This window comes from Copadichromis virginalis, linkage group LG10 (assembly GCF_057382275.1).
Source record: "Copadichromis virginalis isolate Kocher_CV1m ecotype Utaka linkage group LG10, C_Virginalis_male_GT1.1, whole genome shotgun sequence".
NCBI lineage: Eukaryota > Metazoa > Chordata > Actinopteri > Cichliformes > Cichlidae > Copadichromis > Copadichromis virginalis.
The window spans coordinates 18,670,641-18,696,223 of record NC_140627.1 but is presented as its reverse complement, the minus strand read 5'-3'; the positions used below and the strand labels follow the sequence as shown (position 1 = coordinate 18,696,223).

The window sequence follows — 25,583 nt, the reverse complement described above, 5'->3', positions numbered from 1 at the left end:
GAGGACAAAAAATTTAGTTCCTGAGTACCAAAGCCCTCTCAGCTGCTCTCTGAGGTCAGACCTGTGACCAAAGCGCAGATTCAGTCCCAAAATATCAAGGGGCACGCTGTAGCCAGCAACAGAAAGACATATTTTATTTTTCAATTTTTACAATACCACAATTCTAAACACAAACAGACTTTAATTATGCATATTCTCTACCTCGTTAACCTCCACTCACAAGTTAATGGTTAACACGAAGGAAAATCTGCTCTTTACCTGGAGATAATCTGTGGTTGCTGCTTGCTGATATTTGCAGATGTCTTTCCACTGAGTTTGAGATTCTTGCTGAATTGATCAAGCAATTTCAATAATTATTCATGCAATTTAAGATTCCCAAAACATAGACAGGATTGGTCGACACACAGCTCCAAATCACATCCTGCGCGTTCAGTTAAATCATTTTAAACTCTTAGATTCAGCACAGCATGCCGGTGTGTTTTTATTTTAGGCTCGTCTGTCCTGGCTGTGTTACCAGTAGCCTACTGGGATTGAAAGAGATCCTTGTTTGGGTGAGTGGGTGGGTTTGTGGCGTGGAGAACGCGTAGACTAGGTTTGGTTCTTGTGTGTGTGTTTGCGTGTGTTTGAGAGAGAGCGAGTCCAACCCTTGTGGCGGGGGGCCGCCTCTCACATCTGGCTCGCCTTGTCAGAGTTCACGCCTCACATGCAGAAGTTATGTTTTAACATTTCTGCATCTCCGCCCTACAGACGTGGACGAGTATGGCAGAAATGCAGAATTTGTTAAATCAGTACATCATTTTTTAGAGGGGGTCAGGATCCTGCCGGTAGGACCTCATCCGCCTCCACTGGTACAGGAAGGTGACGCAGCGCTAGAGGAGCTGTATACCAGGTGTAGCAGTGACGACTATTGCGGCAGCCAGACGCAGAAGCCGGGGCGCACTGCCTCATCCCGGGCTGTTCGCATAGCGGAATAAAGGAGCTGAGGAATGAGCGTGTGGTTGACAAGAGCAGTGGTTTCGTTTTTTTAATAGTCGGGGGAATATGAGTCCGGCTGCACAGCAATGACAACCCAGCGAAAGTCTGCCAAGCTACAGCTGCGGCGGTCGATCAGCGAGCAGCTGCGGGACTCAACGTCCAAGGCTTGGGATCTGCTGTGGAGAAATGTCCGGGAGAGACGGTTAGCAGGTCAGAGCCAAATACAAATATGCGGGATGCAGCTTGTCCTCACAGATGAAACAGCCTAACTGTAACCACAGTAAGAATAATGACGTGCTAGGCTACATTAAACCACCACTTACTTTTTTTCATAAAATCCTGGTCTGAAAATTCAGATTTTTTTCTGTTTTCTTTCTAAGTGGTTGAACATTTGCCTTATTTTTCCCTCACTCTTTGGTTGTATGATTTTACGCACCATCGTATTTATTCCTTTAGACCTTATAATATTATTAGAAGACAGAAGTTTATCTTCAGCCTATGTGCTGCATATAGAGCTGTTTGCCTGTAGCGTCACAGCAGCGCGCACCCTGGTATTTTGGGAAGGTCATTGTCAAATTTAGTCCTCAAAACAGCACCCAGGCATGTGCTGTGGACAGGAGTCCAAAGAAGGGGGGTCCAGATGCCAATCATTCACTATCTGTTGTTCTAATCCGGACTCTGGTTTACTTTCACTTATTTTATTCTCGCTGTTTATTATTTCGGATTATGTCGTCCGGAGAAGGAGTGAAATATTCTCACAATGCAGCAGGTTCCCCCCCCCCCCTTTTTTTTTTTTTGGAAGGGTCGCTGGGTTTGCTCTGTATTTGGCCTGGATGCGCAGAGTTTACCATCTCTCTCTCCCCCTCTCTAAACTGTGCGTCAGAGAGCTACAGCTGTCCCCTCAGTTTAATGTAATTACCGAGATGTGCGCCTCTTAAGCAAATTAAACGATGAACATTCCCACATTCACGACAACACAAACCACCACAGACCAGGATGTCGGTCAAAGTCAGTGTGCCTATTCATGGTGTATTACAGTGCTTAGCAGTGATAGATTGCATGCACGGCCAGCAAAATGATGCTGGAGCCCTGCTAAAGATTTTTTTCAGCATTGCATGAAGGACAGCTACTACAGTGTTTGTTGCTTTAGTGAATCTTTGTGCACAATTAGAAAGAGAGTATCTGCCTAAGGAAGCATCAGAGAACACCTGCTGGCTGTGTAATCCTCTTTTTCCTTATTTCTAGCCCTTTCATCCTCCTTTCAGAGCCCCAAACCCACAGCCCCTCATCCAGCACCCCTCCTTCATCCTACTGCTGAACGCATCAGCTCAAAGGCACACAGTTCACATCTGTCTGGATCTGATATGGGGATGGGGAATCCTTAAAAATGTGCACATCTGGCCTTACAGTTATGCTGGCATTCAGAAGTGCATTTTCCACCCTATGAATTAGTCAGGACAGTGGAATATCTGGAGAATCCATGCTAGTCAAATGTTATGAATTTAAACCTGTTTTGTATTTTTGTTTGGTGGGGGGGGGAGAAATACTGTAAGTAATTTTCCAGACGAGGCTGATTTTATTTTGATGGTGATAAACAGCACAGGATTAAATTCACTGACATGTAGTCATGGCAAATAATGTGAGCATCTTTTTAAAAAAAAGAAACCCTGCACTGATTACCAGATGTAATTCAAAGATTGTGCATATTAAGCAAAAGTCAAGAGGCAGATGCAAAAAAGCAGAGAGTGTGTGTATCTTTGTGTGTGTGAGAGAGAGAATTGAGAGTACAGCATAGCACCTGGATTTAGTTGTAATTCCACAGATTTTTGAGTTAGTAGTAAGTGTGGGTCTCCCTTTGAATGTGGCTTTTGCGAGCCTGAGTTTCTTTGGTGTGGGAGTTTATGTGTTCGTGTGCGTGTCGGTTTGTTAGAAAACACCGATGCAGAAGAAAGAATTTACACAAACACACAGGAACGTGCAAAAGTCTTGAACCACCATGCATTTTGTCATATTTTGTTTTCAGGAGCCAAACGTTGTTGTCATTTTAAAGTGGTCGAGTGATAGTTCTCCAGATTTTCTGAAGGTCTTTCATAGGTTTTCTTTGGACATTGGTTGCTTTTTCACTAATTTTCAGTCCAATCCTTGTACCTGACTATTAAACAGAAAAAAGGCACATTACTTGTGTTTGTGTCCATAGATAACAATTTAGCAAAGAACTGATTCACTGTCATACTCGCTGCCTGTTGGAAAAATACATAATTTGTTCCCATTTCTTTAGTTAATTTATGAAAAATACCAAACATAACATAGTTTGATAGTAGTTAAAGTTTCAACCAGTGTGATTCTAAATGATCCCAAACATCTTTGGGAAGATCTTTTTGGTTCATTTGCTGTAATCCTAAAGATTACAGGAGATGACCAGTATCTGAAAAAAAATCCTGACACATGACCTCAGAGATGAGTCTGACCTGTCAGTTGAGCCATCTACTGTTCAAGCCTCATCAGATATGATCTCATTGGAGGGGTGGTTGTCAAGAAGCCATTTTAAAGGAGGGAAACAGAATAAAGGGTGAGGTATGCCAAATTACACAAGAACTGGACTGAAAATCGGTGGCAACAGGTCATATGGAATCTAGATTTCCATAAGTTTGAACTGTTTCTGGATGTCAGGAGGAGTATCTACAGTGATATGTAAAGTACAGTTGAGGCTCTGTTGTGATTTGGTGTTTTGGAGATATGGTCAAAACTGATGGAATTACAAATACAGAAAACCACCATCAGAGTTCGATTCATCATGCAATACCATCTAAAATGTATCTGATCAGCAACAGCTTCACTTTCATCATGAAAATGATCCCAACTGAAGCAGTGTGGGATCTTTTAAAAAAAGAATCTACTTAAAGATATTACAAGAAAGCTTATCTAACAGAGTTCAGGCTATGTTGAAGAACAAAGGCGGTCGTGCCAAATCGCTCATCAGAGCTGTACAGACTCTGTTTTTGCCTTATATACTGTATTTGCATTTATGATTGAGCATAAATCACTGTTCCTATTTCTTATTTTCCCAGGAAAATAGAAAGAAATACGCAGTGGCATGAGACACTTGCACAATACTGTATTTCTCTAGAAAGTATTTTTTGAGAATACTGTTGCTTAATCATGCAGCAAATTTGGCAACTTGGCAACAATTAAGTGAACTAAATGATGACGCTCACTGCTGTGAGTATATGAGATGGTAGGCGTTCACGCTGCTGTGTTTGTATTTCCAAATTTCATTAAAAAAACGTATATACGGTATGTCCATTTGCACACGTTTGCACCCATTTGCCATTTTCCTTGGAAAATACAATAAAATCAGGAGTAGCTCAAAACTTCTGCACGGCCCTGTGTGAAATGATCTTGAATCATCTCTTTCCTACTAGGATTTATTTTCACTGCTCTGTAAACTGGACGTGGCGCTCACTTTGCCTCATACTCAGGATGACCTTTGACTTCTGCGCTGAAAATACTCAGCCAGCTTTAAGTAAAACCCAGCTGCATTTTATCTGCCGCTGGATGGCTCAGGGCTTCCTGCTGTTTAAAGTCCATTTCTCTGTAATGGTCCTGACTGCTTTTTAGATCATCTCAAAGAGCTAATAGAGCCTTGAATATTTGGGCATGAAGCTCCTTAGTTTTTGGTCTTTAGGTTAAAGGTGACCAAGCTTTGATGTTCAGAATTGTGAAGTCTGCCTGGCTGTGAAGGTCAGAGTGTTTACTTTAGTACTGTCCTTAAAAATGACTTTAAAACCTTATCAAAGGTCAAAAATAAGAACTCCAGCTTTTTTTCCTAATATTAACTCTTTTTCTTTCTTAATGCTCACACACATAAATGATTTATGAGCATCTGGTGATCTCATTTATTTTGTCACAAAGATATTTTGCACTTAAAGGCTTCATAATGTTAACTGCAATAAGTGCTGCTACTACTTTTTGATCAATATCTCATTTGCTTTAAGACCTAAATACATCCTCCAGGATTTGCCCATTCGTGACTGTAAATGGGATAATGACACATCAGATGACTTAACAAAGAAATGGAAGTAATGCCATAAACACAGCTTGCTCAAAATCAATGAAACTAACAGACCGAAACAACATTTTCAGAGGTTAGACATAGTAGGATGTCTTATATCAATAATGCTTTATATTGTAAATGAGAAGAACAGGTTTTAAATAATGCATAAATCAGCTGTCATGCTGACATAATTTCAACAATAATTTCAGGTCTCACAACAAGCAGGTTCTTCACATTTCCTCGTACTGTCCTTTTAGGTCTTCTTGTGTCCTCCAGCTGCGTATTTAATTAAACTTTAGCTGTAGCTGAGTTTTCAGGCTCATCTCTAGTCGATGTAGCTTCGGTCTTGTCGTGGCCTGCTGTAACTGAAAGCGATGAATATTATATTACTCACTGCTTACTACAGCCCTGCCCTTTGCCGCTTTGGTTGCACACATCTCCATTACTTAGCTCTCCATTACATTATTATGCCAACCGTCTGTGCCAAAGATCACATGGGACGTTTACTCAGTGCCCTGCTTAGTGTTTCAAATTTATTTTTCTTTGTCGGTTTATCTCGAGTGAAAACAGAGATAGTCCAAACTTCCACTTTTGCAGAGAAATTGTGCAGATCATGATTTTGATTTCCTCAAGAGGGCGGTGTAATCAAACCCAATCACAGATTTTATGTTTCACAGTTTCACTTGTTTGACTGGGAGTAATTTGGCATTTCTGGGATTTCGGACTCGTAGCTTCCAGCTTTCTCACAGTATATGGCCTGCAGGCTAAAGAAAAACTGTCCTGTAACTGCTGACCTGTAAGTGACTTTGCTATGGCGCTTTTTTCACACCCTCTCTTACCTCACCTGCCGATTATTACCTCCCTAAAATAAATTCAGATGACAGCTTGGGTCCTCGGGTCTTGGTAAACCATTATTCTGCAAATCTGGGTCAAACTATGGCTTCTCTACTTCCACTCACTTCTTTCCACACATTTATCCCCTAGTTTCGTTACTCTGTGGCAACTTTCAGTCACATATTAAAGACTTCAGCTTACTATATCTGCTACATGGTAGATTTATTTAGATGTATTGGTATGTGAAAGGAGTGTTAGCAGGGAAAGTGGGTGATGTATATCTGTCATGTGGTCTAAATGTGATGGTGTGGGTTTATTCTTCAATGGCATTGCAGTCCTACTCAGCATAAGCAGCAAACATCTTACTCCTACTTACATTCCTCTGCACCGTCTCACAAATCCACATGCTCTATTGTTCTGTTTGTTCCTTCCCGTTTCGCACTGGGATATGGCTGCTGGCATTGTATATTTTTCCAGGCCTATCCCCTTCCCTGTCCTGATTACGTGTCCCCTCACAGATATCCCCACTAATGCCTGGGGCGCGTACCAAAATTGATTCTTTGGCAGATCCTCAGGAAGCGGTGCAGCGTTCCCTGAGCACTCAGGGCATTGGTTGCTGGTCATGTGACCAAAGGAAGGACCTTGTGAAAGTCGGTCTTCCTCCCATCTCAAACTCAGCTGAGCAGTCAGCCTGTGTTTACCATCTGAGTCAAGTGGTGTGATGAAACCTGCGTGTTTGTTAGACTGTGGTGATTCGGAAGGAGGAGCCAGGAGGGAGAAGAGCTGATTTGGCTTCCAGTAAGGACATGTTAAAGGCAGGAATTTACAAGGAGTGCTCACTCTACAATCCACCACCCTGAGACTTGGAGTGTAGATTAAACGTTATGTTATGGAGACTGGAGACATCACTATGGCCCTTATGGATGACATGGAAGCTGCAGTGAGTACAGTCCACGGGGCTGGCTTAGTGCACTGTGAAGATGCAGACAGAGCAGATTCTGCAAGGAATGAAGAGACAGCAAACGTAACAGAAACTGCTAAACATGCGAATGAGGACACGAGGAGTTTAACCGCTGCTGACAGTGTGGACAATACGAGGGATGAGAGCGCTGACAGCATGTGCACAGAGGACAGTGCAGACTGTGCTGATGTCACAAACAGTAGGAACATGGAAATCGGTGACAGTACAGACTGCGGGGATCACAGTTCCAAGGGCGCCAGTAATGACAGTGAGAGTGACTGTGAGAGCAGCGGTGAGAGTACCTGCCTGGAGGCCATGACACCCGATGGGCAGGACTACTACCTGAGGCTGGGCGACACCCCTCAACGGCGCTCTGCCCTGCGCCTCTCGCGCATCATTGCTCGCAAGCAGCTTCTGCGGAGGCTGGCACAAGGTAGCTATGGAGAAGATGTTTTAATGCCTTTGATTTAAATTCAATCTCATGCCTCAGTAAAACATAAGAAAGTATGTCAATGCAGTTTTCAACTTTTTTTGTTTTTTGTTTTTCTCACATGTGTGTCTTTCTTAAAAAAGGGGGTGACAATAGGTTGATAAGTAAACTGAAAAACCTCTCATTAGATCTTTGAAGCCTACCAAGTGTAAATGTCACTCATCACTTGTTCTGTCCATTGAAAGAGAGAGGAAAGTGCTGGGTGCACATTTACACAAAGTGCTTTGATAAGTGTTCCAGCTGTTAAACAGAGGAAGGAAGATTCTGATTGCAGGGCTTTAATGTTAGATTGCGTCTCCCCTGTTTGGAATTGGGCCTATTCCACAGTGGTTCCCACCTGATGCCTTAATTATGCTTCAGTGGGAAATCTATGAAAGGGTAACCACCTGAAGTGGTTCTTCCACTTCTAAATTCCAAGAAACATCATCTAGTCAGACATGTGGAGCCACTTCCACTCCAAAGATGTCTTTCATAAATCTGAAAGAAGCCATAACAAATGCTTGAGGGCTGTAGTGTTCTTGTTTTTGTCTCTTCCCCCTACCCGACTGGTTACTTCCTGCACTTCCTGTCACGTGACTCAAGCTTCCCAAGGAGTAAATTTAACAGAACAACACTGTCACCGCAAAGGCCGCCTGTGTTCATTGAAAACGACAGCATGCTCTTTCTCTGTAAGGCTGCATTGTTGGTGCTCTTGAAACACATCAGGCAGTTAGTGGTCAATTTTTTTTCTCCCTCAAAATGCCATGCCACATAATTAGGAGCAGAAGCGTGTTAAGTCTTGTGCTACGTGTTATCCCTGCTTCATGATGAATGGGTCTCAAAGAATCCAGATGATATATGAAGTAACTAAAAGAAACAGTGATATGCTGGAGGAGAGAGATGAACAGGAATGTAGACGGGGAAGCAAGTTTATGCCTGTGCTGGGTGATGGTATGACTTTTTAACTTTCACTCACTCCTATTTTTGCACTCTTACATGCACTTCGCTCTTCTCAGCCCTCACACAAACACACTGTCTCCTTCACCCACTTCTGTTGCATTCCACTCCTCAGCAGCTGGTCGAGTGTGAGGCAGCCTTTAAAACAACACAACTCAGTGACCTAAACAGTCGGTCACCGAAATCAGAGGCTTTTTAACAGCAGTAGTGCTTAATTCATGTCTCCAGGTACAATAAAGCTACTTTGAGCTTCTTCCTTGCTCACAAGTTGTTACCACAGCAGGTAACCCCCTATATTTGATTACTTACTTTTATATTGGATGCCATTCCTGACACAACCTCAAAGGGGTTTGTGTCTCCTCCTGTTCTCAAACCATTGGCTTTTCATGCATAAAACAAATGTGCAAACTGCTGCCCTGATTTATAAATGTGTATGGGTGACATACAGATGTGTTAAAGGCTTTCATAGTGGATCTAATCACTGTCTTGCAGCAGATTGCCCCCCTCTGAGCCTGGTTCTGCTGGTGGTTTCTTCCTGTTAAAAGTAGGCTTTTCCTTCCCACTTTTGCTAAGTGCTTGTTCAAAAGTGGTCCTTTGATCACTGGGTTTTCTCTGTATTATACTTTACAATAAAAAGCTCCTGGTGTTGTGATTTGGCACTATATAATTAAAACTGAATTTCATTGAATTGATTCAAACGCTACACAGCGTTCACATGACATTATTACCTAAATCTGTGAATCTGAATCTGATTTCATCGACAGCCACTTAACTATTTGACTGATTGCTCCCGACTGTTGATTGAGTCCATCTCTTTAGTTTAAGGCTTGAAATATGGTAATTGTGAGGCGCATGTATGTAATGCTAACATGATTTTTTATTCATAAAATCAGTGCAACTCCTGCATTTCTGCTCTGATGTTATCCTTCCTGTTTAAATTAACAGCCTAATCACTAAATGACAAAGGGGCTAATATGTGACGCAAGAGCCAACACCATAATGGTTTTCTTTTGATTTCTCTAACAAAATGCTTTAGCACCCTCTGTTGGAGAAAAAATGACATAACCAAACATACAGCTTGACCTTCACTTTTCTTCACTCATCCTATTAATCTAATCTGGTAACACTCAGTATTGCCCTGTGCCTTTATTAATTATGGTCAACTGCTTAATTACAGCAGTCCTCGCATTTGTGCCATGTCGCATATATGTAGGACTGAGTAAACTCTGCAGTCCTTCATGTGTGCATGCTTCCACCGATTCTGTGTCACAGTATATTTCCAAAGCTCGGTATTTGTCACAGATGCACTTCATGAGATAGAACAGGCATATTCCTCTTTAATGTCCTTTGCTTCCTTCTTCATTTTCTTCACTGCCTTAAAAAAAACCTTTAAGAGTAAAGGACTAAGTGCTTTAGCGTATGTAGGAATATGGCAGCTTTCCAGGCATCCTGTGTGTGTGTGTGTGTGTGTGTGTGTGTGTGTGTGTGTGTGTGTGTGTGTGTGTGTGTGTAGTCTGTGACTGCTCAGTGTTATTTAGACTAAAGGGACAGATCTTATAAAAAAAATCTATTCAATTAAACTAAAAAAAAAAAAAAAAAAAGCTCTCTTGTGGGCTTCACTTTAGCCCAGGAACTTCCTGCTGCTGTTCTTAGCTCACATGTCACTTTGAACACATGGGAAATTTAGAACAGGAAATGATGTAATCCAGGGGACTTTGGGGTCCTTGGGACCCAGTACGAGGCAGACATAACACAGATAAAAGGCTGCCAGAAAAGTCAGGGTTACTGGTGTGGGATGAAAAGCAGGAAATGAAAGGTAGAGAAAAGAAAGTTTCATTAAAAAAAGCTGTGAGGAGATTCGGGTGTTTGAATTATATGCGTTACGTCAGATTGCTGGCACCCTTGTTATGTAAGAAATTAAATTACAGCCTCTTTGTCCCACACATGAACACCATAACTCACAGACCAACCCACAGTCGAGCGCACTCGTACACATACCATCTGTCTGGCTGTTGTTGGCTTTCTGCCTGTTGTCGTATATTCTCCTCAGCACCAGTGCAGTGAGATATGCTGAAAGACAGCATGGCGGGCAGCTCGGATTAGCTCCGTCTGACTGCGTGCACTGGGGTGTTTTGTGGCCTGCTAATAATATGTTTGTGTACTAATTAATCTCTTGATTAAATTCTGCACAGATGAATGGCAGTGCTTTGTTCCTGTGCTGAGAGCAGCTTTGCCGTTGCCAATTACACATGCACAAACATAGCAATGAAGTATGCCATTGTGTGTGTGTGTTTGTATTCTAGGCTTTTCAACTTTTTTCTTTTGACATTGGCTGCTTTTTCACTCATTTTCAGTCCAGTGTTTGTACTTGACCATTTTCAGAGGTACATTTTTTTTTATTAACTTGTGAATCATTCAAGCATAAAAAGACACCTAACTCAAGGAACGAGCCAGCGTTGTGTCTACACATAACAGAAAACTTAGCAAAGAACCCATTTTAAATGTTATGCTTAAGCACCTTGTTACTAGCATCCTGTCAGAAAAACACAGAAGTTGTTCTCACTTCTTTAGTTAAAGCAAAGACCTGATACAGGACCTGTGAGATGCATCTGACCCTTCATTTGATCCATCTACTGTTACTGAAACCTCATCAGAAATGATCTCAGTGGAAGGGTGGCTGTCAAGAAACCATACTTAAAGAAGATCGTCAAGCTAGATCACCATCCTCACATTCAAAACCTGAAATCTCTTTGTGGTGCATATTTTTTAACCTGTGCATGCACGCATTTTAGTGTTTAAAATCTCAACATACACTAAGCAGACAGCTGGTGTGGTATGGCTTCCTCCTTGTGGTGTTCCCACAGGGTCCATCTCAGCTGCCACTCCCCACCCCAGCTGTCTGTCTCACCCTTGTTGCATTCTCTGACTCACTGGAGGCAACATCTGGACTCTTCTAAATGTCTAGTGTGTCTAATGCATGTGTGTTCGTACACATTTGTTGCTCGGATGTGTAGGCTTGTGCTATAAACCCAGAGACGGAAGGTTCGAGCGTCCTTGCTAACCAGCCAGTAGGTCCAGCTGACATGTGAAGTTGGCATCCACCACTTGTCAGGCTGCGACCTCGGGGTCTGGCTGATGCAAACGTCAACTGAAATTATTTCTTCATGGAATTCATGGGGCAACATCACTTCTGGTAATGACAATCATGGTGTGACGCGAAGATGTGCAATTGACAGGAACAAGGATGAGTAAATTTAATGGAAGAAGCAAACGGGGCGGCTACATCCTTTGTTGAGAGAAGGATTCAGAGGAGGATGTGGTAGGAAAGGTTGATAAGAAGAAGGATGTAGAAAGAGCGCAGTGAGGGCAAAAGTAAGTAAATAAGTTTAAATGAGCACATAAAAATCTGAGGAATTAGTAAGAAATTAAAGCATGACAAGAAGAGCCTAAAGCAGAAAGTCTGTAAAAGTAGAGAGATGTTGTATGTAGATCCTAACTAATATGAAAGTGCGAGAGAGGAGGTTGAGGAGAAAATTAGAGGGAAGAGAAAACCTGCATGGGGCAGGCTGGAAGAGGGAGGCAGAGTTGTAAACACACGGGTTGGAAAGGCAGCGGGGAAGAAAGCGCAAAATCAATGCCACTTGACGGAAAGCTGCATAGCAGCGACTGGACGTGCCACGGGATGGAGAGGAAACGTCAGTCTGAGCAAAGGACAAAGGCATAGAAGCATGTCATCACCTACACCATGAGAGCTCCCAGTAAGTTTTCACGTTTCTCCTGAAAGCCTCTCGCCCATGAAATACTTCTCTCTGGGATCTCTCGGTCTCTGCAGTCTATTTTCAGAGAACTGGAAATATTTTTACCCCGAGCGCTGCTTCATATGTGACTTAGAGAGAGGAGTTATGCTGAGAATGTTGGAAGAGGGTTGTAATTGCTGGATTGTGGTAATGGGATCATTTCCTCTGGCCATTCTCATCTCTGAGGGTGAAGTCTGACATTTGTTTTATTTCCCTGCTGAACTTTGTCCTCTGTGTTTCTGCGGTGACTTTCTCAGGCAGTGCCAGCACCTCTGTGAGAGTGAATGAGTGTGGCTTTGACAGAGAGATCAGATAAGAGCCATGAAAGTAAAATGATGAAGTTACAGTTGCTCTTATTTGACCTTTAATACTTATCATTTAACATTTCATTTTTTTCACATGTAAATTCCTTCCCATTCTTTTCACTTCCTTATTATTTATGATTTTTGTATTTTTCTAGCATGTCTCAGTGCGCATTTTAAGTCATATTGCACCTAAAACACATGATTGCTGTCACCAGATTATTAAGATGTCTTTGTCAGCACAAAGAGGCGCTGCAGAGCGGTTTAATAAGTGTCTGCTCATAAAGTGAGCGTACTGTACACACACATACCCACACACTTGTGCATTTCAGGGCTGCCAGTTTAGAGGTGTGTGCAGTACATAGGCTTGTGGAAAAAAGTAGTAAAACAAATGCCTGTAAAATGTCTCAAGGTGTTGGCGGCACCGTGCTGACCTGTTTTATTCTTTATACATTTATACTTTCAATTCTGAAGGCTGGTGTATCTATATCTGTAGTACAGATGTAATGTTAGACAATGTACGCTGCTTCCTTTGTCCACTCAAGATAATGTGCATCCTTCTCTGGCAAATTTCCAGCTTTTCCAGTCTCATCATTCCTCTTAATTCCCAGAGGGAAGTCTCGTTTTCTGAGATGTTCCTCCTCTGTTTCCGTAACACGCTCAGAGATGGATCATGGAAAATGAGTCACTGCGAGTCTGTCTTTAATTTGATTTATCATGTTTTTCAATTTATTAATTAAGACTTTCAAAATGTTGACCTTGTTCGGCTGCGATTCTCAGAAAGGAAATCATTTGGGGACTTTCCTCCATAAAATTTGGTTGTGGTGATATATAATGCAAACTAGAAGCTGTAAATTTGTAAAAATACATCGTACTAAAAATATAGTTGAACAGTAGAGATCCTACATGATAAAATAAACATGCATATGTTGATGTTTGCTCTCAACATGCCTCTACTGCTTTCTTTGCTTTTCAGAGATTGAGGCTAAGGAGGCTTGCGACTGGCTTCGAGCAGCGGGATTTCCACAGTACGCTCAGCTGTATGAAGGTATCACGCACACAGAGGAGCCAAAGTTCAGCTTTTACCCAGCTGACTTGTTTCACACAAGGACCTCCTCTTTCAGATCTCTCCTTTTGTTTATTCTCTGCGTTCTGTGTTCTTTCTCTGTTTTATTTTTCCACCATCTGTGCTTCTCTCTCTCTTTCTGCCATCTCTCCATCCTTGTATCCTCGTCTTCTGGGCCACTGCGTTCTATTTCCAGGCTTCAGTTCCTGTCTGGAGGGAGGGGTCATGGGAAAGGCCTTGTTATCACTGCTGGGACTCTCATAGCTTCTACTTCTGTCTTCTTTCTCCCACCTTTCTCCTTGTGCCCTTCCTCACCCACCACTTTTCTTATAGTCATCTACCCATCTTTCTTTCTTTCTTTCTTTCTTTCTTTCTTTCTTTCTTTCTTTCTTTCTTTCTTTCTTTCTTTCTTTCTTTCTTTCTTTCTCAATAGCAATTATTCATGTGATGATCATTGGATTTTTTATACGTTTCAAACATAAACAGGAAATGGCCTAATCTAAGAAGTTGCTCTTAAAGCACAACAGTCCATCTTTAGCAGCACACACACACACACACACACACACACACACACACACACACACACACACACACACACACACACACATGCACACATATGCACACACACAGCTTCTCTGAGAAAACTTGAGAGCTTCAGTAATGTTGGGTTGTGGATGCCGGGCTCTGGGACTCTGTGGCTGCTCCCCAGGCAAACATGAAGCCTGCAGTCTGCAACCACACGCTGAGAATCACCAAAATAAAAAAAAGCTTGAGTCATTTTAGCATTGGCGCTCTGTGGGATTTGAGCTATTTTGGGATTTGAAAGCGTGTGCGTATGTGTGTGCATTCAGAAAACTTGAGATGCAGATGAGGAGTGTTAACAGTGGTGGCAGCAGACTTCTTTAACAGTTAACTCAAAGAGGAATATGCAGACTCATGTTATCTGTTAGTCATTAACTAAAAAACTCATTTTCTCTGTCTCTTTCATCCAGATTCCCAGTTTCCGCTTGACATTTCGTCTGTTAAAAGGGACCACGACTTTTTGGACCGGGATCTGGTGGAGCCTCTTTGTCGGTAAGGACGCCGGCACGTCGACACGTTTCAGTGTTTACACTTATGCCTCCACCCGTACACACTTAAGACCAGAAAAATTCTAGCTTCCTTTTCCTGCTCAGTTCTCTGGCTTGTCCTGCGGCCTCATGCTAACTGCTACTCATTAGATGTCTGACCCCCCTCTCCCTAATGAACTCCCCTTCCACGTCTCCCACCCATATACTTTGAAGCTTTGATCTGGTCACCTCCCCTCCCCTCTGTCGAACTCTGATCTCCCATTCAAAGAGGAGAGACCCTCGGGGGGAAAAGCAGGGGGCGAGGAATGGGTGAGAGTAGTGGGGAAGGAGTGAAGGGATGCCAGTACTTCCCAACACTTCCCAACTTTGTGGTGTTTCTTTCCACATGTATTTGATTTTTCCTCTTCAGATCTCCTGTTTTCATTTTATTAAAGCTTTACATGGTTGCAACAGCTTATCCTGCTCCTTATCTGCTTCTTTTCTCTCTCCTGCTTACCCCCCATCTCCCCAGTGTCTATGGCAGAGGAGGGTGTGGTAATTAAAACGTTAGTGGCTCCTGACAGCTATACCGTGAGAGAACACACATCAGATCCCCTGAAAGTGTCTCAAGAGCTATAAAACATGCTCATAATGTGTTGTTTAAATGTTAAATTATATAGTCATTTTCGCTATGACACAAGTTGTGCAGAGCAATTCTTGTCTGGCCATTTGTATGAGAGGACAGAGAGGTTTACAGTGAACGAAGGAGGATTTCCTACTGTGTTGTTAGAGGGCTGAAATCCTTTCAAATGACAGAGGTCATGAGCCCTGAAACGTGTTTTTAACAATCCCGTCTTAAAGGCACGGACACAGACACCACCCCGCTAAAGAGCCACTCATCACATCCTAAATGAAGGTGGAGACAGTGGAAGCTTTCCTCAGGGTGAAGGGAGAAAAGTGAAGGGGAGGAGCTGGCCGTGTTCGGGACTGAGAATCAATTTCAGGGGTGTGATGCCAGCAGAGAAAAGTAGAAGAAGAGAAGAAGAAAATCAGCGTGGAACATGTGTGTAGACAGACTACAATGAAGATAGTGTCTGAGAAGAAGTTTAAAGCAGGCAGTGAAGAAGCATATCTGAAAGTGGACCCAGCAGGGATGTGAGAAGGTGGTAGTGAAAAGCAAGAAAAGAGACTGAAAGGGAGCAGCGTCAGAGTGCAGATGGATAGAGACACACAACAGACAAATCGCATCCAGAAGAGCAGCTTTAGATGCAGCATTTGACTGTGCGCTTGTCTGTTGCAGGCGTCTGAATACTCTGAACAAGTGCGCCTCCATGAAACTGGACGTCAGTCAACCCAAGAAGAAAGTAAGTCAAAAATTTTGCCAATGAATTACAAGAACAGAGGTTTTTGCAGCTTGATTGTTGTTCCTCAATTACTATACACAGCTACAGTACTTGCTTGCCTGAAAATTATGGTGTGGTGTACTGTCAGTCACTGTGATGAAATGCATTTTGATTCATACTGTAAAATTGTTAGCTTGTTCAACAATGGATCCCAAATCTTTCAATAAATTTAAGCTATTTTTATTTTCTAGTATCCTAAACTTAAGACAGTAGAAGCTCATACTTCCTTTTTCCTTCCACAGGGTGATGACTCCGATGAAGATGATCCATTGGCTATCAGTAAAAGGTGGACGTTCGAGTGGAGCAGCCGACGCTGGTCTCGCCTACAAGACTTCCTGTCTGACAGCACCAATGAAAGCAGCCCGACAGGTCAGGGGGAGGGTCTGCACAGCACAGTGAGCAGTGAGAGCGTGCTGACAGACCTGAGTGAGCAGGAGATCACGGAAATCTCCTCGCTACACAGTGAGGACTCTGCCTCTGCCATGCCCGACTCCATATCGATGGCCTCCCTCTCTGCTTCCTATCAACCGCCACGGGAGCTCCCACACTATAACTCCCTGCCGATCAAAAGCAGCCGCCACGGGCAAGGGAGGCGGAATAAAGCCAAAGAGTTTTTGCGGCGAATGGAAATAATGCGTACTTGGGGGCCATCGACGAGGCGCAAGGGCTCAAACCGCAGGCCACCGCTGGTCATCAGCGGGCCGGTGTTACAGGGGGAGGAACCTCAGGCGCTGCAGATGCTCCAGTGTACGCCTATCAGCCAATTAGAGCAGAGCCCTAAACACAACCACCAAACTGATGGTGACATTTCCCCTGACTCTCTTAGCAAGGATTGTAAAGACCAGGTCACAGTGAGTGTGAGCCCCAGCAATGAGACTGTGGAGCTCCCTGTGAAGGAGCCTGTGTGCATAAAGCCCCGCACTGCCAGCAAGAGAAGCAGCATGTATCTGGAGGATATGGTGTTGCCTTCTCAGGGTAAAAGGACCGAAGGTCAGAGCCAGTTTGGCAGACACCAGTTTCACTCATATGAAAACCTCCTCATTCACATCCCCAAAGACCATAAACCAGGCACCTTTCCAAAAGCCCTCTCCATAGAAAGCCTGGCGCCTTCCCCTGGTGACAGAAACAACGACTCTCACGTGCATGCCCGAACTTCTCCCCGTGACAATGGCCTGGGTGAACCCTGGTCTGGTAAACCTTTGTCTAAACCCTGTCCTGGAGCTCCACGGGGCAGCAGAGTGAGTGTTTATGACAACGTGCCAGGCTCCCATTTGTATGCCAGCACAGGAGACCTGCTGGACTTGGAGAAAGAGGACAATCTGTTCCCTCACCTGGATGACATTATCCAGCATGTCAGTGGTCTGCAGCAAATTGTGAACCACTGGAGCCGTAGCGTGCTGCCCGAAGGGGAGACGGGGGAGGGGGAGGAGGAAGGGGAGGGCCGGACCACTCCCAGCGAAGGTGAGAGAGACGGGGTCTCCTTAAATGACACAGATTCAACGGGGACCAGCCGGGAGAGGAGAGACTCTGGAGTTGGGGCCTCCCTCACAAGACCACGGTGAGCAGCCCTTCAGCTTTTTAAAGGATAATTATGGTTTTATTACTACTTGAGTTGTGTTTTTATAGTTTTGGCCCTAAATTGTATTGATTATATTAACAGTGTAATCACTACAATCATGGCTGAGATCTTGAAGCACACCAAAGTACTCATGATGTATATAAGCAACAGTTTATTTGGGGAAAAAACAAAAGAGCACAACCAAAGTGTTAATGAAGCAGTGCACAGTAAAAAGGGTGGTGATCCTGGGTTAAATTGTGTTTATATTTACAGCTCGTTGTTCACTTTCATTGGTGGTATAGATTCTAAATGATAAACCATAAAAAAAGGGTCAGTTACTGCTTGTATGTTTCATTTTCTCTTGCCTGCGTAAGAGTAAATAGCTAATAGATAGACATCAGGCTTAACTGCTGCCTAGCAACACCTCTGTCAAGTATCCAGTACTGGAAAATTGGTGCGATGCCCTTTGTTGTCCATATATGCCTCTCTGGACATGTACTATAAATGTTGGGAGTCCATATAATATTGCATGGTTCCTCTGAAGTTAAAATCGGCTCCAGCAGCCTGTGCTTGATGAATCAAGTGGGTGCCTTTCAAAGCTGAAGTCTTCTCACTCCACATCAGCACTTTGTCCTCCACCTTTGAACAGTTCTTACTAAGTTCATTAAGAAAAGTAATATATGCTTCTCCTACTCTCTGCTGGAGAATCATAAGAGCCCCTGATGGTTGAATGGTTGATTTTTAATCAAGGACCTCCTCTTTAACATTGAACAGGTTGGGTAATGTTTCTACTGGCTGCCTTCAGCAAATCAAATCTGTCTAACCTGAAGTTTTGTTTTAAACCAGTACAATTATATTCTTCCCTAAACGCTAGTTCCACAAAACTATAATAACAAGACTCAAAATAAACTAGACTCATATTTACAGTGACTGAATCACAGTGTCTGATTGTTTGCTGGTATTTTCTTTCCATCCCAGTCTACGATGGCCCAGTTTCAGAACTTCAGATCATCTCAACCAGCCGGCATCTTCTCTGCAGATCAGCAGCCAATCAGCGGGCCAGCTCAGCCTGCTGCAAAAGTTTTCCCTGCTCCGCCTCACCGCCATCATGGAGAAATACTCGATGTCCAACAAACACGGCTGGACGTGGTGGGCGTGCATTACAATCACTGCACAATTTCAAGTCTACGTTTGTCTTTCAGTCATTCATTTATTATAAAACTAGACATTCACAACCTGTCAAACATACACGCAAAGTATCTCAAACTGTTTTATACATTTCTTTATCAAACCTCTTTCTTCATCTCCCCGTCTTTTTTTCCTCAAATATAAAAAATATAAACCATCTTTTTGGTTTTTCCTTATGTGGTCCAGGTTAGCAAGGTACAGTATGTTCTATACGCGTGACACTTTTTGCAGTGGTTATTTTTACTGCTTCCATTAACTCTGCAGAAGAGCTGAAACAGCAGGACCATATGGCCAACCATCAGCTTCATTTGGTTTCAAAACATGCATGCAGTTGGGCTCGTGCATGCCGCAGTGTTTGAACAAACTGGCTTTAGGTTGTCACCCCCACACACTTTCATCAGTTGATTATGCTCTCCAAACGCAAGCTTTGACTTGTTTACGGTGACCTTTGTTTACTCCTGTCAACCGGCATTTAAATAAAGAGAAGATAATCAAAGTATGTGCCACTTTTTCTGCCACACACTTAATTCTCTCTATTGCTTTCAGGTCTGTGCCAAAGTTTATGAAGCGCATGAAGGTGCCAGACTACAAAGAGAAGAGTGTGTTCGGGGTTCCCCTCATTGTCCATGTCCAGCGCTGTGGTTTTCCACTCCCCTTGTGTTTACAGCAAGCCCTCAGCCACCTCAGAACACATTGTCTGGACCAGGTTAGAATCAATAAAACTTTGTCCTTCTTAAAGCGCTACTGAAGGCGTGAATAAGCCGATAAACAGTTAATGCCCTGCCTGTCTCTTTCCCGTGACTGTCCCTTCCCTTCTGGTCTTCTTCTCTTAGGTTGGATTGTTCAGGAAGTCCGGCGTGAAGTCTCGTATTCAGGCGTTGAGGCAGCAGTGCGAGTTGTCTCCTGACTGTGTGAACTATGAAGACCAATCAGCTTACGATGTTGCCGACATGGTCAAACAGTTCTTCAGAGACCTGCCTGAACCTCTCCTCACAAGCAAGCTAGGAGAAACCTTCCTGCATATTTATCAGTGTAAGCCACCTCAGAGGCACACCTGCAGTCATTTGCATGTGACTGTAAATAGCTTTAATGGTTTAGTTGGCCTTAGTAAACAGGCAAACACAGTATATGTGATCTGTTTGTTCTTCTAATCAAAAATTAAAATCACATTTTAATTTCTGAACCAGTAAAAAACTGCTTCAATCTTTAATCAACGATATGCTATAAAACAACGTTGTTAATTGTATCCAAAATCATAAATCATATTCAGTCAAATATTGAAAACAGTATTTGCTATATAATGAAGAATTTCTATTGTTTAAAACCTTAACCACATTGTTTATTTGACCCATCACTCCTCCTCACGTCCATATTTTTCTTCAGATGTCCCAAAGGAGCAGAGACTGCAGGCCGTCCGAGCGGCCATCTTGTTAATGCCAGACGAAAACAGGGAGGTTCTGCAGACGCTGCTCTACTTCCTGCGTGACGTTACATCAATGGTGGAGGAGAACCAGATGACACCCATGAACCTGGCTGTTTGTCTGGGGCCGTCGCTCTTCCACCTCAGCATACTGAAGAGCGAAGCCTTATCACCAAGGTGCGCATATGGGATGATGAACACGCTGATTCTTGCATAAAAAACATAGAAGCTGATGAAAGTGAAATTAATAACTCGTATTTGCCTTAAACATTTGATTACATTTAATTACACTGTTTTAATTGTTTTTAGTTCTCCATAAATTCCACAAATTTACTCCTTTTGCTAAAATCTGATGCCACACAACACTAGTCTTTACAAATATTTCCTTGCATATAAAAATATCTCTCAAATTTCTCTTTTTAACTTTTGGATATTGGTAACTGATTTTATGCTTTGTTAATTGAGCAAATCTAAATACTACTAAACATTTGACTATTACAGTCATCAGTTAACAAAAGAAGGATTCAGTTGGTTCTCAGTTTTGTTCACAGTTATGGATTATTCTGAGCAGTGTAAAAATGTCAGTGTAAACGAAGATTGTAATTATGTGTCAGTACATTTAGAAAATCAACAATCATGGTAAAAAAAGAAGATACGTCCCATTTCAGTTATAAGGTTTCATGTTTGAGGATAAAATTCAATAGTACTTGGTCCTTACCAGGTGTTAAAATTAGATGTTTAAAACCTCAGGTGTGTCATTATTTATTTATTAAAATTGAAGAAAAAGTGCAGACACACTGTGAAAAGAGAAGTACACATTTATTTCTTCCTCCATAGAAAATAATGGGGTAAGTAGCAGCAAGGTTCTGCTAATCAAACGGTGTAACCACCCTTATAAAGATTGTTTGTCGTGCTACCACTCTGATTCTCCTTCCTTGTTGTAATGTTTGCTATAATTTGCATGAAGATCATTTGTATGTTAGGGATCTGGACTTAATTCTGTCCATTAATGACTCCGTATATATCACCTGTTGTACAGTTCTGTATATTCAATAATAATTTGTGTTCCTCAAGGTCAATTCAGAGGAAGTACACTACAGGCCAACCCGATCAGAAAGACCTCAGCGAGAACCTGGCTGCCACTCAGGGCCTGGCACACATGATCACCGAGTGCCAACGTCTGTTTCAGGTCAGGATCAAATACGCCACTATTTATTTCTGTTCACAAAGAAATAATACATGACTCTATCTTTATGTAAGACACTGACAAACAAACATGAAGCTGACTGATGTTTGCCCTGCTGCGTGGTTAGTAGCCAAGGCCACGTTATAATTGCATTTAATGAGCTCATTTCTAAAACTGTAGCTCATCATTACTTTGAGGCTGTCAGCGTGTACAGTATGCTGCTGCTTTCAGGGAGAAAGACAAACAGATTTGATTACTATGCATGCGGTTTGAAGGGTTTTCATACAGGACTGAATGATTAGCTCTTCTTAACCCACAGAGGACTGCAGAATTCCTCCAACACAGGGAAATGACCAGTGAGGTTATGTTTAGAAGATAATGGATATTAAAACGTTTTACCAAACTGACAGGAGCTGCTGTAATACACTATTAAACTTATAACTACAGTTCATTTTCCTCTGTAAAAGTTTTTGTATTTAGCTGAAGTGGTGCTGTGTGATCTGATTCACTTTCTCTGGCTGTTCCACAGATCCCAGAGGAAATGGTGACCCAGTCCCACAACTCCTACATGGAAGCTGAGCTGATGGTGCCCCCGCTGGACGAGCTTTGCAAAGCTCACGAGGAGGAAGTGGATGTGGACGAGGAAGAAGAAGATGAGGAAGGATCCTATCATGCACACCTAGAAAGGCTGATCCAGAACCTGCTGAAAGAGGCCAAAGATAAGAGCAAAGGCTGGGTGTCTCGCTCAACTACTGACCATACAGAACTGTCATTTAAAAAGGTATGTGTGGCTACTGAATCTCTAGAATAATGGATGGATATTGGGAGGGTTTGGAAGAAACTGGATGCAGAGCAAGGACCACAGTCATACAGGCATAGAAGCTGTCAGTAACGCCCAGTAACACTCAATTGCTGGGGAAAAGTGTATGTTGCACAACCAGTTGGCTAGTGGTTGTGACTGAGAGGATCCTGGCAATTGCAGCAGTGAAATTTCTGCAAACACTTGCAAACTACTTGCTCGATGATGATGCAAACTACAAATGTTGGAAAGCTGAATCTTTTGGAATGAGGCCATTTCCAGTTTAAGATGCACTTTTTCAAGTTTTACTACAACGTGAAGAGATGGTAAACTGTTTGCAGAGTCAGCATCTTCCATACAAATACTGATCACTGTAGTTTGCTAGTAACAAAAGTTTTTTTGGGGGGGGGGGGGGTTTGCATGTGATTTAAACCTAGCTACAGCCAGCAGCCACTTGCCAACTAATTAGAAAATGCATATTTTTCTTTAGCAACAGAACGTTGCTCAGGTTTTTTCTGACTAGTCTCTTGACCTCTGTGACTTGGGCTTGAAGTGGAAATCAGAAAAATATTGTTCTTATTCATGTCTGTGCAAGCAGATTATCAGAAACATATACTGATTACATCTACATCTAACCACTTAGTCTGGTCTAGGAAAATCAAATCTATAAAGTTTCTAGTATTGCCCTTGAGATACACCTTTACATAATATTTCGCTCTTCCAATGTGTTTCTCTCTAAGGTAGGAGACGGTAACCCTCTGAGGAGGTGGAGAGTGTGTGTCGAGGTGTCGGCAGCTCCCGCTGAGGTGCTGCATCGGCTGCTGAGAGAACGCCCGCTGTGGGAGACTGAATTACAGCAGGAGAAGATTCTGGAGACGCTGGACAAACAGACGGATGTGTACCTGTACTCCTGCTGCAACATGCCACCTCAACCCACCTGTGAATATGTGGTACTAAGGTCAGGGAAACTAAATTTCGTTTGCATTTTCTTTTTGCAATCGGTGTTCTCCCTCACATAAAGACTGACGTGTTGAATGAAAAGATTAAGCAGAAAGAGCAACAGTATGTCTGTTTAAACAGGGCTTTACATACAGGAGAATTTTTAAAATACCACACTGGGTAAAAAGAAGAGCTGTGACAAGCGGCTGATTAGTTGTTGGAAAGAAAATTGATATGTTCTCCAACTCCTACAAATGTAATGGGGGCAGGTTCTTCATATGTGACAGTTTGCAGCTTTTATTCTTGGCAAGACGAGACATTTATTATTTAATAATATGAACATTTTGATTGCCTGTTTCAAAAATGTAATCGCCCGAGAATTTACATGAAATTGTTCCTGAAAATAAACCATTGATAGTTGAAGCCCTAATAAGAAAGAATACCTCAAATTGACTCCTTGCTTGTGTCCTTTAGATCATGGCGTACAGACCTCTGTAAAGGCTCCTCTGCGCTTGTTAGTGTGTCTGTCGATCATGAAGACAGCCCACCGATAGGATCAGTGAGGGGGGTTGTGCTGGAGTCACAGTACCTCTTAGAGCCCTGTGGGACGGGGAGGACCAGACTCACCCATATCTGCAGAGTGGACCTCAGGTGTGGATGCACCTCCAGGGTTTTTAAAGTCTTATGTTTCAACCTCGTCTGCAGTCGCTAATGAGTGTGTTTCTTGTTACAGGGGAAGATCTCCAGAATGGTACAACAAGGCATTTGGTCACCTATGTGTTAACGAAGCCCAGAGGATCCGCTCTTCTTTTCTCCCCGTTGACCAGACAAGCCCCGAGGCCAAGCTCTGAACCCCAGAAATTAAGCTTTGTCTTGGGTCACACTGCCAAAGCAGCTGAGCCTGAGAACCAGTGACCCAGGAGGATAATCACCCAGGCAGTGGACTTCAGCCTTTTCACGGTGCTGAGGCATAGGAAGCTTTACTGTACCACACACAGACACACACACTGAAGGAAAGAGTATTTGTGTCATTTTATCAGGTGTCTTTAAACAACATATCACTACTTATTTTTATCATAAATCATTATTTTCCAAGCCTTTAAAAAACACAGATTCAGTGTTTGTTTCCAGTAAAGTAATTTAGTGATTTGACACCAGGTCTCATGTATCCATGTAGATTATTGGAACTACATTATTATATTATTATATTTCTCTGATTTAATCTTCCAAATCTTCCAGTGACGAGGTAAGGAAGCCAGCACCAGCAGGTATGATCATGACGATGCTGCTGCAGTGGTTGGGTTAGTGTTTAACCTTCACCTGATCACTTTCATGGTTACTGTAACAGAGTACCTAACAGAAATGTACACCGAAGTTAAATATAAGTTATATTAGAACATATAATATAAATTATATGAATATAAATACAACAGATATTAATTATCTTAACTAATTTTACATGACCTGCCTGACAAATATACATGACAAATTTGATCAAAGCATTTCACAATGTTTTCTATTAATAGAAAATAGATAATGTTACTTCTATTCTGATTCCATTGTAGAGTATTTATATAAAAAAAACAATCACACAGCATTGATAGTATGTGATGATCTTCAAATCTAAACTAATAATACACTCGTGCAAACCTCCATGACATGCAGGTTTGCTCCTTTATTAATTAATACACATGTAGTTATTAAATGAAAAACTACACATACTGTAAAAATGCAAAGAAAACATCTGTGCTCTAAAAATACCAAGACCAGCACATAGTTACGTGTCAGCACTGTGTTGTGAAAGCTGCACTAGTTTCAGGTGAAATGACTTTCACAAGGATCTGAATCACATAAAGGGAAAACACTCATCGGGTCCGTGAACGTGCTCAGCATACATTTTGTGGAGATTACTGTTTATTTTGTTCTCTATTGTCACTATTTACAGTGTTATCTAAATGAAATGCCATTTTAAAGTTATTGTTGTCATTACCTTTCTGTATATTGTGTCACTGTTGCTTGTTTTGTTTGGTTTTTTTGCTCTCATATTATACAATGTCTAAGACATGTGACCATTGCTCTGCTTCTGGGAAGCATGTTTGAAATGTTTGCGAGTGTGCACGGTGATGCCTGTGTATCTGCATTCTGAATATATGTACAGGCTGTACTGTAAATATCTGCAATGCTTTCTGTGCCAGCAGATCAAACACCATAGTTTTTCAGGGTCTTCCTATCATATTGATATATGCTGAAATGTGAACCTTCCATATATTATCCTACTAAAGCAATAGCAGACTAAAGCTTTGTGGCTCTTATTGTTTCAGCTGTAGGCGGCGCTGCTACGGTGTTACTATGATAGGCTATAATATTTTTACAGTGCTGGCATAATCCCGCGCGGATGCCTTTCGCTGGGGAACAGTGTGACGCGTGTGTGTCTAGATGTGTGTATGTGAGCGATAATAAGACAGACAATGAGTGAGAGTCTTTGACGTGAACCCTCAGCCGTGTGTGATGAGGCTTCAAACCTAGCTGGGTAGGCCTGGTTGATTTATGCTTGACTATTTCTGATAAAGTGACAGAAAACAGAACCGTGGTTACTGAACATGAGAATAAAAATATCAAATGTCAA

General features: G+C 42.3%; 1 protein-coding gene across 3 annotated transcripts; it reads left to right on the top strand.

Moving 5' to 3' along the window:
• Positions 1-642: 642 nt before the first annotated feature.
• On the top strand, positions 643-25,583 carry stard13a (StAR related lipid transfer domain containing 13a). 3 transcript variants are annotated; one of them, XM_085470430.1, is made up of 14 exons: positions 643-1,185; positions 13,326-13,397; positions 14,408-14,489; positions 15,765-15,828; positions 16,110-17,425; positions 18,404-18,574; positions 19,160-19,319; positions 19,447-19,645; positions 19,997-20,210; positions 21,108-21,222; positions 21,749-22,000; positions 22,759-22,976; positions 23,432-23,608; positions 23,691-25,583. In XM_085470430.1, the coding sequence occupies exons 1-14, from the start codon at positions 1,062-1,064 to the stop codon at positions 23,806-23,808; spliced, it is 3,282 nt and encodes a 1,093-aa protein (XP_085326556.1). In that variant the 5' UTR covers positions 643-1,061; the 3' UTR covers positions 23,809-25,583. The 3 variants fall into 3 exon arrangements, with proteins under 3 accessions (XP_085326556.1, XP_085326555.1, XP_085326557.1); XM_085470429.1 differs by lacking the exon at positions 643-1,185 and adding an exon at positions 6,541-7,257; XM_085470431.1 differs by lacking the exon at positions 643-1,185 and adding an exon at positions 7,278-12,008.